Source organism: Pagrus major, chromosome 3 (genome assembly GCF_040436345.1).
Source record: "Pagrus major chromosome 3, Pma_NU_1.0".
Classification (NCBI taxonomy): domain Eukaryota; kingdom Metazoa; phylum Chordata; class Actinopteri; order Spariformes; family Sparidae; genus Pagrus; species Pagrus major.
Genome location: NC_133217.1, coordinates 17720504 through 17733942, shown reverse-complemented (window position 1 = coordinate 17733942; position 13439 = coordinate 17720504). Strand labels below are relative to the sequence as shown.

At 38.7% G+C, this 13439-nt stretch overlaps 1 protein-coding gene across 1 annotated transcript; it reads right to left on the bottom strand.

The window, feature by feature from the left end:
• Positions 1-1067: 1067 nt before the first annotated feature.
• On the bottom strand, positions 1068-10369 carry tmem222b (transmembrane protein 222b). Its single transcript, XM_073463274.1, has 6 exons — positions 10222-10369; positions 9286-9370; positions 6920-6951; positions 6705-6801; positions 6483-6613; positions 1068-3845 (listed from the first exon to the last, which is right to left on the bottom strand). Exons 1-6 carry the CDS (start codon positions 10338-10340, stop codon positions 3758-3760), a joined length of 552 nt encoding a protein of 183 aa, XP_073319375.1. The 5' UTR covers positions 10341-10369; the 3' UTR covers positions 1068-3757.
• Positions 10370-13439: the final 3070 nt, after the last annotated feature.

Genomic DNA, 13439 nt, shown 5'->3' with positions numbered 1-13439 from the left:
AGCAGTAATAATCACACTGTTGTCAGTTGTATACGCTGATCTCAAAGGGCCATTCATTCATTACCTTCCATTGCTCGAAATGTAATGAATGAGCTGTTTCACTAAAGAAAAACAAAGTCACATTCAAGGATACAATTTGTGTCTCATTTTCTGTTATTTAGCGCAATTACAGAGAGCCAAAGGGTTTTCACTTTTTGCCCGTTTCCACAGCAACATCCACTAAGTTTGGACAGAGATGTAAAATGTCTCTGCAGCTGAGGCGTAATGAGCATATTTCCAGATTTACTTTTTTTAAACACATGCTACTTTTAGTAACAGCACAGTGAATGCAAGACTACCAGTTTACTTTGCAGCATCCACACACCGAAATCTTTATTTCCCAATAAAAAGGCAATCAACTCTTCATACTAGTTACTAGTAGTGACGAGGCTTTTTAAAAAAGCCAAAGAAAAAGGTTTAACAGGTGTAATTAGTAAGAAATGGCCAGAATTCGAAGGTAGCTCCAAAATGATAGAGGGCAGCATACTAATTAACTCCGGCTCACTATACATTTTGCTGTAGGGACTCACTGCTTGTAGCAAGTAGATCAGTTAGCTGTGGAACTAAGTGGCCCTATAAGCTGACATGAGTTTGCCTGGATCACGACCTCAGATCATGGGGGAATCACCACTGGCAACGGGACTAAGTCAACTGGCCTCCCAGTGATCACAGCTGAATGCCAGTCTGAAGACAAGGGATGCAATGCAGAGGTGATTTACAGCAGCTCTGACCAGGACTATGACTCCAGGGACTCCGGAGAAAACAGAGCAGATGGGGACAGAAGAGGCCTGGAGCAGCAGACGACTGAGAGCGCCGGGCATCAGCGGCAGGTGAAAACGGCCTGTAGAGCTAGAATAATTTCACATTTTACTCTGTGAATTTATTTTGACCAAACCAGAGGTGATTGTATGAGGACAAACCAAGATTGGTGAGATTTATTTTGTTCATGTTGAGTGAATAAAGTGTGTTTAAGATGCATCAACAAGGCAATTAAGCTAGACTCCGTTGGCTAAAAAAAAAAAATTGAATTCAGTAGGTTGTATTTTTTATTTAGTAAAGAAAACAGGTGTAAAAATATTTCCTTTCTTGACATTTGTGAGTTTACTTTGTTTACTTAGTGACAGCAAACTTGCTGCTTTTACTTCTCCCAGCTGAAGCTATGGGGGCCTCTCGCAGTACAAAGAAATATTAGGAGACAGGATGAGCCAGGACTAGCTGGTTAGCATGCTAACTTCATCCCTTCAAAATAGTACAGAGACATCTTTGACAAAACATCAACACTGTAGCTTCATCACACTCCTGTTGATAATTGTTTATTTTTTAAATTCTGGCCATATCTTACAAATTGCCCCTTTAAAATATTGCCGTAACAAAATGTTTTTAAATAGTATTCCCTGTTCAAACTGAGGGCAGATTCTTAATTTCTTTCCATTTCCTCTTAAGAATATGACTGCAGCTCTACTCTACAGAATCTGTAGCTACACACGGTACAGTACAGGCTACATCGTCAAGTCAACATGAGCTTAAGCAGGCCTGTTAGAATCTAATTTATTATTTATTCTTGCTAAGGATTACCAGCAATCACATTCAATTTGAAAGAGAATAGGAGGAAGATATGGAGTAATAAATACAGAAATCAATCAGTTGGCTGCTATGAAATGCAGCTGATTATTAATCAAGAAGCCACAGTATGGGTCATGACTCTCAAATGCTCATATTCTTGCATGCATGCAGTACACACATGCTGGCATGCAATCACATGCGCTCGCTCTCTCTCTCTCACACCGCTCACACACACACACACACGCACATGCACGCACACGCACACACTCAGGCACAATTCTGCTTCATTATTGAGCAGAGATGATATGCAGAAGTGGAGGAAAGAGAACAAAAATTACACTGTAAATTATTCAGACGCTTAATCTGTAGAGTGAGCGATCAAGTTCGCAAATTATATAAAGAGCACCTGGTGAAGAGTATAATGTGTGTTCAAATATTTACAGGCAACATGGGTGAAATACACACAAGAGGCCACAGAATATCTGCTTCGAACAGAAGCTCAATGAGGAGAGCTAAGTCTCGAAAACTGGCAATGTGTTAGCCCTACTGTTAAACCTTCAAACGCAAAATAAAACTGATTTTCACTTTTTTTAAACACTTAAATGACATCTACTTTGGATTATTGCAGGATGTTGGCCAGCTTATATCAAAGCTTTGTGGAACAGCGTTGACATTTCACAATGACCTTCGAATCTGATCTGCAGACGTGGAAAACAGCAGGAGCGACGCTGGCCAGGCGCTGTGGGTAAAGTGGGGATATTCAGCAGGGGTCGGTGAGTGTGAAAAACCTGAGGATCCCGGCTACCTGCTGCTTCTGGCAGCACTGCGGACAAAGAGACGGCTCAACACTTTTTTCTGTTTGATTGCAAACAATGAGGGGATTTGAATTTACTCACGACAGCCATGGCAACGGATTTCGAGTGCCAACCATCATGTGGAATTAACGTGTTTTTAAAAAGGCGTCAAAAATAACTACAAACTGAAGATATAACATTTACGGAATCTGTGAGGTCATTTTTTTTAGGCACTGACTCTTGCATTTTTCCATAAAGTCAAAATTAGTAATGAAAAGCAAAGCAGCTCTCAGGCTGAACAACAAGGTTTTATAACTCTTACGTCAGCAGGCTTTTCATTCGCTGCTCCGCTAAAGAACAAGTTAGATATTTAAGGACACAGTTTGAGTTGGTCTCCCATTCTCCTCCATTTGGCACAAGCATAGAAAACCAAAAGGAGCTTTACTATTAGTATTTCCCACAGCCACATTCATTGAGTTTGCTACAATCGTTGCACTGATGATCTATAGTTAAAGGTATGAAAACATTGATCGTAAACCTATTAAAGTAGTACCATGAGGTGATTCGTGTAATGCATGTACAACTTATCTCTGAGAAAATATTTCTTTGTAGAAGATGCAGACTTTTTGATATCCTATGAAGTTAGGCTGAATACAAGTAAGAAAATGCACAAAAATACAAACTGCTCTGGCGTATTTAGTTTAAGTTGCAGTCCTGTAGAAGAGCTACATTAGACCAAGCATGAAATGCAATAAATTCCCTAGAAAGGCATCTAATTGAATTAACATGCCTGTGCTCCCCGGTATAAAAATGGCATTCTGGAAGCACAGGAACATGGGATTACACTCCCGATCCATTACAAAGTAAGGTCATCAAAATCTGAAAGCAAGGCATGGATGTGTTTTCCTCCAAGAATTCAACAATGTACGCACCTCTATTCAACTATTAATACAGCTACACAACTTGTACACTTCACAGGTGGCCAAGGCTCAAACCTGCTGTTAGGCTTTCAATAATCATAATCCATTAGTGTGTTTGTCTGATAGTTGTGGTGGTGGTGTGTTCAGTCACTTCTCTCTAAACAAATGGCTGAATATAAATGAATTTACGTCCCTAGGCCATTCCGGCTTCACCACTGGAGCACTGCCGGTTGCCGGCTGCCTGCTCTCCACAAACCAAGCGCGTGTTGGTGTACATGTGTTGGACATCCCTGTTCAACAATCTCCTCTTGGAGGAGGAAAGTCACTATCTCCTCTGTAACGTTTTGCTCGACACCATGTGATGCACCCCTTGTTGTCTAAAAGGTCAACCCCACGTCCGACCTGCAGGGGTTCCACTGTGTCCTCAACCTGCCTCCCAGGTCATCGCAGGTTGAGGGTCAGGGCCACTGTGAGGATGATGCCCATCAGCATCAGGAAAGGCAGCCAGGTCTTCAGAAAGCCTGCACAGCTGGATCAGCCAGAGAGGAGAGAAAAATGTAGGTGAGGAGAAGAGCACAAAAGAAACAGAGATCTAATGTAATTTTTGTTTGATTTCCCCCTCCATCTGTCCTGATAATGTCCTGCTGAAGACATAGCACCGATTGTCAATAACCTTGCACTTGCTGTAACCATGGCAACAGCCATTTCAGTATAGACAATATGTACCGATGTAACTTTGTCATGTTAGAACCCAATTTGCCCCTGCTGAGAAGTGAAAGGAGTAGCTGAATAAAAGGAGAGCCACGTCATCTAAATCACCAGTGGTCTGTACAACAAACCAGACATAGAATGTGGTCAAAAACCAAGCTTCCCAGTGCATAAATGTGTGACGACACTGACAGATGAGCTACTGGGTTACTGACTCCTGGTCCAAACTTATGGCATGACTTGTGATTCAACAAACTGCATGCGTGGTTTGTTAACTTTACACAGCTCTTAGAAAATATCCTTTCATGTTGCTGCTCTTCTCTCCTCTATAAAACTTCTGCTTGTAGCTCTTCAGCATTTTAGCAGTTTGGGTATATTTTTGGGTTTATTTGAATTCAAGATGACAAAAACAACTACTAAAAAAAAAAAAAGACAGCCATTTTGCTGATATAGTTGTCATTGTACACCAAAGTGGCTACAGAGGGGAGTGACTGTTTCAACTTCAATTGTCTTGTCTCATCAACTTAATTTCAAGCAATCACTACAGAGCGAGCAGGATGCAGCATCTAATAACATTCTGGAGGAATGTCCTATATAAACTCCCAAGAATCAGGCCTCTCTCTCTCGTGTCCTGAGACACAACAGGTTCAAGGCATACCAGTGAAATCATGCCCGAGCCCCTGGGATCCCAGTGAGAAACCTCATTCACAAGCTTCAGCCCTACTTCTTACAGTGGCTTTGAAGAGAGCAGCTGTAGATTATAGAGCAGGCACTACTTTGGGCCTGTCAGGCAAAAACGTATCCGATTTTTTTGGACAGAAGATATTGCATATTAGCAATTTTCTGTGCCAATGCCAAAATGTCAAAACATTATTAAAAAAAAAAACTTACTGTCGTCCAGGATAACTGCATTGCTTCTAGTATTTACTGCACTAGCCTAAAGGCAATGACGGTCTTACTTTCCTACCTGTCTGAATACCACAGTAACTGGAGTAGCTTATTCCTGCAATACCTGATTTTGCTGCTACATTTCTTTTACAACTACTGTTGCAATTGTGTTATTTACAATGAATAATCTTTTCTTAAAAATGAGCAGGTGAATGATGTGGTTGTCCTCATTACTGACTGTTGTATTACTGACACCTTTATCATTGGGTTGACTGCACAGTGGATTTGAAATCAAACAATGACTTCAACTTTGAAGTACTGACTCTTGGCATTAAGTTGATGGTGTCGATTTGATGAGCAGGCACTTTCCTGGTGATGCTCTGCCAAGCCTGTAAAGCAGCCATCCTCATTTCTTGTTTGATTCAGAGGCTACAGCAGGTGAATTGATGGATCGATTCAATGCTCCAATATCATTCATACAAAGTAAAAGGATCAATCTATATCATCAGTTTTAACATGTGCCTTTATTTTGAAATTTCTATGGCACGTCTGTGTTTCCATCCAGGCACACCTCCTTCCTAAACATTCCAGCAGTGTTAGTAGCAGGCAGATAATGGCAAGCAGCCAAGAGAAAGGCAATAAGGAAATTTACTCCCCTCTCGGGAATAAATCAGCAGTGTGGAAGAATTTTAGATTTTGGAGGAAAGACAGGTAACACATGCCATATGCAAACAATGCCAGTACGAGATAAAATACTCAGAAAACACGACAAACCTGACCGGGCACCTTAGGAAGAAGCACGACATTGACTCTCATGCTGCTACCAGCTGTTTTCCACAAAAACTGAACCACAACTCTTAAAGAGTTTAGGAATAAAAATCGCCAAATCATGTTTTATTTGTTTTTTTTAGAGTTGATATAAACATATCTGATTGTGTTAAAAGATCATTTCCAGCTGAACTGCCCAAGAATTTGACTATTCCTACACTGTTTGCTACTATGGGTGTGAACACCCGTTAGCACTTTAACCTCGTAGTTATTAGTCAGCATTTCATGTCATATCCACTGGGCTAGATTAGAGCCACAACAATAAACATATCACTGCCCTAACAGTTTCTGCCTGGACTGTAGACTCCCTGTGACTGTGCTGTGGTTTTGTTTCTCTATGAAAAGGCAGACCTTTTCAAAATGATCCCTTTCATGTCAAATCCAGCCTTGGGCCTCACACACTTGTAGAGATCTGAAGCTGTAATCTATTGTTTTAAGTAATTGTTAATTTAATCTTTTACATCTGTGCTGTTGTTTTGTTGCTGTGGCTGTTTTTATTTTGCTCATAAAGAATGGTGATTGATTTGTGTGGTCGTGACTGTTTTGGCAGCAATACCAAAATTGTCTATTGAAAACAGCTGAAGTGGCTTGCAACATATTTATATTTTCACACACTTTAAATCAACAGTGTAATGCCAGTGGAATCCCAACAACTCAACCATCTTTACCGTAGTTGGACAGTCATTTCATTCCCTGTCCACAAACAGTATTTCCAACAACTAGGCGTGTTAGCCCTTCTTACCTGACATGTTTTCCATGGATCAGAGCGAGGAGGCAGAGGTTGACCATGTTCCACGAGGTGCTGTTTTCATATCGCATCAGATTCAGAGCCATGGCGACATGTGAGTGACAGTTGTCACAGCAGAGGTTGTGCTTCAGAGAAAACAAAGAGGACAAATCATGACTGGTGTTTTCACATTTGTAAAGTCAATAAAAAATCAAGTCTCCATGACCACTTAATTACCATCCTGTGTTTATACTCCTCTGAAGCATCGTGGACTGCTGTGTCCCACGCATTGGAGCCACTAGCGTAGACTTTGCTGACGTCGAGCATCCAGTACCTTCAATCAAAGAGAAAAACAAACTGGATTGTTGTGCAGCACAGATGTGAGGAAACATGTTTGGTTCTCATTATTTCTCTGTAGCAACATGTTCAATATATTGTTTTCATTTACTGACTTTGTTGGTCTTCCAAAAGCCATGTTGTCTTCCTGCAACAAAAGAGAAAAGCTTTTCAAACTCAAAAACAAACCGTGTATCATGATGTGATAAACAGTCACATGTACACTGACACACTTTCAGTTCTTTGGAAACTAGAGTATATCATTTAGATGGTTTAGATGGTGGAATTTAGGAAATGTGCCTCACATCCTGTTTTTCTGTATTCACCATTAACTTTGTTTGTGTGCAACATCTAAATGAGTTCAAGTTCAAACTGGGAAGCTTCATGATGCAGCATCACTATCTGGATGATCTGGTCCTATTTTTCCACCATAACAAACCAGCTTTGAAAACACATTACAGAGGAGCCCCTTATGTAAGCATCTGCATCAGCAGGTTTAGTCATGTGTTGATAATCTAATGTTTTTGAAAGACTTGACTTTAAAATCTCTGTATGTAAGAAATTGTTAAAATATGTAGTTTTGCACTGGAAGGTTGGCACGATAACATGGATGTGGTCTGTCAAAGTTTGGGGTGTATCACATTTGGGTCTTATACAAGAAGATTTTAGGGATCTTGCTTCACTCCGTGGTTGTATGTTGTTGCTTTCAAATTGGATAGACTTCAAAGTTCTGTGTAACAGCTGTGTTCTTGCAGAAGAAACCACAACGACTATGTTTGCTTTTCCATCTTTCACCTGAGAATATGAGTCAATTAATTATTGTGTCTAGGTCAAACGAAATATTGTTGTTCAGTATGGTATTGTGAGCCATTTCTACAACCCTGATTCCAAAAAAGTAGAGACGCTGTTTAAAAACGTGAATAAAAACGGAATGCAATCAGTTGCAAACTTACAGTTTCCTGAAGTGTTCCTGAGCCCATGTAGTAATATCTTTATACAATCATGTGTTTCCAAAATGATCAACCTCACCACATTTGTTCCAAATCATGATACTATCACCCGTTTTTCCAATTAACCTGTTTATCTGTGAAATGACCTGTGTTTATGGAACATTCCACAACTTTCACAGTCTTTTGTTGACCCCTTTCAACTTGTTTGAAATCTGTTGCTGCACCAAAGTAAGTATATATTGACAAAAGTTAATGTGGTAATACATATATCGTGTTTGTGCTGTTTTCAATAGAAAACTATGCGGAAAAATGTTGCCCTCTCATTCACGTGAATCTGATCACTGCCATGTTACAGCAAGGGTGCTGATGCAGGGGGCTCCAGCAACACAACACAACCTGGCTCAACTTTTGCCAGAACACAACATGACATCATCTGGTGATAGCCAATCAAATTCATGAATACACACAAGTGTATTTTCTTTGCAGTTTTACTATAACATGAACATATTTCTGCTCTTTACCGCATTAACAGTTTGAGGAGAGATAAAATGTTTGCAGCCATCCAGAGAGTAAAATCGTTATTCATACTCCGCTAGGTCATTTACCCTTTTCTCAAACTGGTATTCCTGGATCATATTTCATTATTCCTCTGGTACCTGAAGCAACACACACTAAGCAAGACAGTGCTGCATTTTTTTTTTTAATGCAAGGTGGATTTTGGTCTGAATGCCCACTTATTAGTACAAAAAGAGTTTTTTTTTTTTTTTTTTACTGCTTATTGAATCCTGACGGCAACAATAGTACACCTCTACGCATACTGTACATGTTGTGTCTATTGTTTATGAAATTGTTGACACAACTACACTTAGTTACATTGGCTGCAGGCATCTAATAACTAAACCTGAGTTGTGTATTTAGCCATATTTTAAGTTTAAAACAAACTGAAAATACAGATGGAGGACAAAGAAGTGCATTATTCAGCAGGAGTGCTTTGATAAGTTTCATCTGACATTTGGAAACTTTTGTTTTGCTGTAAAACAGATTCACCAATGGAATGTCGAATGTCTCTTAGCTGTACATATTTTATTTTTATTTTTATTTTTAGATCTATATTTCTATTTTATTTTATATTCTTATATTTCTTATTTCTGTCTGGATAGAGGGAAACACAATTTCAATTCTCTGTATGTCTTGTACATATTGCAGTTTTGACAATAAAGTCGACTTTGAACTTTTGAACTTTGAATCCATTGTAAGTGACTTCAATAGCAATCACCTGTGATAGATCATGTTGTGAACTCTTCAGTGTGCCTTCAAGCTGCAGGGGTAAATATGTTACACTCGAAACATGTGTTTACAGTGGAATATTCTCTAAAAGTACATGTCAACGCTTTAAGCTCCTTCTTATAGACTTTCTTGACATCCATTGTGCTGGTGTAGACCACCGCACTGTACTTAATTTCACATACAGGTTATAATATCCTCTCAAATCCTACTTATGTAGACCTTACAGGACCATAGCCTTTACTCACTGAGACAAAGTAAGGCCCAGCAAAGTCCCGGATGATACCAGTGGAAGTGCAGATTCCCATGTGGCCGATAAATGGCAGCAGCCATCTGAAAAAAGAACACATGCATTGTTATTATTATAACATAGAAGTAGTATATGCCCGATACATCTCAGAAGGATTGACACATGACCAAATATTACTGGGCATAACCTCATCTGACCACACAGTCCACACACACACCGGGCAGACGAGGTCAGTGTGGAGGTAGGGCTCAGTTACATGTGTACCATAACTGAGTTGTAATTAAGAGGGAATTACAGTCATGCTTTTTTGCTTTTGTTAGATATAGTACTTAATCATCACTTTATCAATGGTTGTGGCTATAATTGTTCCACCCCTAACACTTATATCACACACACACACACACACACACACACACTATTCACACAACTATTTTTCTATGAATATCACTCAACATAAAATGATCTGTATGATTACAATAACTAGCTAATTAAAAACTGTTATAAATCATATGAAAACATATAGTATATTGGCATTACTATAATAAGAACATTGTACAACTTTTAACACCAAAACAAAACTGCACTTATGAAGACTGACTTTAAGCACTGTAAACTTTAGCTTTCCGATTTTTAGCATCTAAAACCGTTGTGTTGTTTTGTTTGGGTTTTCATGAACAGTACGTGCTGTTAATTTGCTTTCTAGTTGTCGCCTAATCATAAATACACCACATTACATATCTGCTATACTTTATAATCTATATCTGTCTGCCTCTTACAAAAAGCGAGGCAACAGTAATAAAACTGATTTATGAAAGGGAAACAACAGCAACAGGATGGTATTGTACGTCAGCTAGCTAGCTAAGCTAATAAAGCTGTCACTTCGTCCCGAGGTTTTATCAAAACAGGACCTGCACAGTGGTCGGCGATAACTCACGATAACACGGGGATAGGTGTCCACACAATACAGTAGGGATAACGACTGGTCTCCGGGTTAATTTTCTCAGACGCTATGTGGTAATTCTTCATGGTGTCTTTATCAACAACATCCGCCATCACCAGCTGTGGAAAATGAACTTCATTTGTCCCACTCACATTTGCGTCAAGCCAGCCGAACGCACGGGGGCAATCCGGAAATGTGGCTACTTTAGTTTCAAAATAAAATTGACGTGTGTCCGTTTGGTAATGAATCTCGCCACATGTAGGGATACATGCCGTCATATACATTCTCGATATTATCTTGATATGTTGGGGAAATCATAGCAGAAAAATATAGACTGGCGTGATACGTATGCTAGCAGTATATTATATGGTAGTTTACTGTAGCTTTTACTTTGACAGGTACGGTCCCAGCTCCTTCTCTTACTGAAGCTAGCTTGACACAGATGTCTGTCTTGGCAGCAATAGTTGCTTCCGGGATCTGTACGAGCCACCAGAGGAGGAAATCAGTCAAGTAAAACTTTAGTCTAACAAGCCAGCTATTCAGGTTAACCCTCAGCCATCAGAGTAAATCTATTTTTCACACTTCAAGCACGTCAATTGTTATTCATTTTAACTACCTTTCTCCTAAGTAACTAATCTAGTTAGTTAATATATAGTTAATAAATAATATATCAAGGGTATCAAGGTAGTACATGTGTCTATATGCAACAGAGGGTTGCACAATGTAATGAAAGTTGTGGTACACAGAACATATATGCAGATACATTTTGAACTGAATAGGATAAAAAAAAACTACAATAACATACAGGCCTATAGTAATCCATACATGCAACATATAGGCCTACACCTACACACCCATGAAATTATTCTGTAGTCCATTTTATCTTAAATTGCTACCTATTATTCTAACACTAGAATAAAAGGCAATCAAAAAACATTCAAATGTTTAAACTGATAACTGATGATATATGAATATATCACACAATTCCAGAACAACCATAAAACTATAAAATAAAGAAACATTTTATCTTACTGAATAAAATTGAGTTGCAGTGGTTCCCATTCTGGGAGTAAGGGACCCCAAAAGGGTAGCAAGATAAAGCTGAGGGGTCACAAGATGCTTCAAATCTCATGGATATATATTTCTCAAACTGGACCTCCTGGATCATATTTTATGACCTCACTGATACCTGAGGCAACACACACCATATCCTCATAATTGTTTTTGAATGCAGGGCTGTTTTTGGTCTGAATGCCCACTTTTTTTGGTCAAAAAACATTTTCTATCTTCTTATTGAATCCTGAATGCAAAGTTACTGCAATTCCATCTTCACATTCTGTGCAGTTTGGGTATATTGAACCTTAATGTTGTTTGTAAGTCATAAACAAAGCTCAAGTTGTGATCTCAGCAATATTGTGGCAAAAATTGTGAGAGTCTTGTGATTGTGGAAAGACAGATAAAGAGCAAAATATATGAATTATTCAGCAGAAGTTATCTGATAAGTTTCATCTGACATTTGGAAACTGTTGTTTTGCTGCAAAACAGATTTACTGTTGCAATCCATTGTAAGTGACTTTAACTGCCATCATCTGTGAAGGAACAACTCATAAACCTTTCCGTCTGCTCTTCAAGCTGCAGGGGTAAATATTTGATATTCAAAACACGTTTACTGTGGAATATTCTTAAAAAAAATACATGCCAACATTTAAAGCTTGTACTAATTGTTCCATCTATAGTGTGTAGTCCACTGTCCTGTACTTAATTCCAGATATCCTATCAAAATCTATTATGTAGACCTTGCAGGACCATAACCATTCCTTGAAGAGACAAAGTGAAGCAAAGTCCCAGATGAAACCACTGGAAGTGCAGATTCCCATGTGAGAGCCAGATACGATTCCACGTCATGTCAGAGGTGGGAGATGTACTCAGATCTTGAACTAAAAGTACATGTACTCTTGCAGAGTGGCATATTTCAGGATAATGCATGTTATATTACTCTATTACAAGTATTGACGCATTAATGTGTTCATCAAAGTAATGTTGAAGCTTGTAATGGTGTTCCAACTACTTATAAAGTTCATCTGCTGGGTAGTTTGTGAATTTGCCATCAGGGATCATAAGTCTTATCTAAATCTATAATATTACACTGTTTTTTTTAAATTATATTTTGTCATATTAAACTAAATCTTCAAAGTAACCAATAACTAAAATTATCAAACAAATAGTGGACTAAAAAGTTCAATATTTGCCAATATTTGAATTGTAGTGAAATACTAAAATTAAGCACAAGTTATTACTTTCCTGCACTTCTTAAAGCACACGTGACAATATGTAAAGATGGGTCACAGCACAGCATTTTAGCTTATCCTGCTCTTAAAGGTGCAATGCAAGAATTTTAGTAAATTGTCAACAGAAAGTAAAAAACTAACATTTTTTTGACTAATGATATCTATGTACTGTGTTACAGAGATACTGTATCTACTGAAGTTAGAATGCTAATCAGCTAGCCCCGCTCTACCCCAGTCCAAAGCTCCAGTGCTAGGGATGCAAACACCAACACTTCCCCGGCTTTCCAAACTTCCAGTCCGGGCTGCTAGCTGCACAGCAAAGTAGTTAATTTCAGCTTCAGTTAGCAGCAGTTAGTGGTTACTCTGGTGCTAAGCTGCCCCCCATTTGTTCTGAGCATGAATTTGAAATGTGGTCAATTCTTACATATTGCACCTTGAAGGAACAAGACTATCATATACAGTATATAAAGTATGTAAGCCTCACTTATACAGTAGTGTGGGTAATATGGCATCCACTGACAATGATAGGGTTAAGTTATTAGACAGGTAACTCTTAAGAGGGTTAAAACAGTCCTATACATTAGAGAATGATGAGATGATCAGTATCATGGTAATGATGATACAATAATACTGAACTTATACACCGACTGTGATTAAAAATACCAATACAATTATGATTAAAACAATCCCATTATATTTTAAAATCTATCTTTATCCACCCAACCTCGAACAACAGACTTACAGAGACTTTCCCCCTGTCACAGGGCCACATCCTTTCATGTCATTATGTGATAGAAACTGTTATTTGTTAGTGTAACAGTATTGCACAAGTCCATTGTTATCATCCAAATTCAATCCTTCCACTAGCACTTTAACAGGACTTCTCTCCAGTTTATTGCAAAAAGCCTCTATTTGTTTTCATGC

Excerpts from the sequence above, each read along its gene's own strand:
- tmem222b (XM_073463274.1), bottom strand. The coding sequence starts at position 10,340 with ATGGCGGATGTTGTTGATAAAGACACCATGAAGAATTACCACATAGCG. Across the intron at positions 6,802-6,919 it reads GCTTTTGGAAGACCAACAAA|GTACTGGATGCTCGACGTCA; the intron begins GTCAGTAAATGA and ends CTTTGATTGAAG. Across the intron at positions 6,614-6,704 it reads AGGAGTATAAACACAGGATG|CACAACCTCTGCTGTGACAA; the intron begins GTAATTAAGTGG and ends TTTTCTCTGAAG.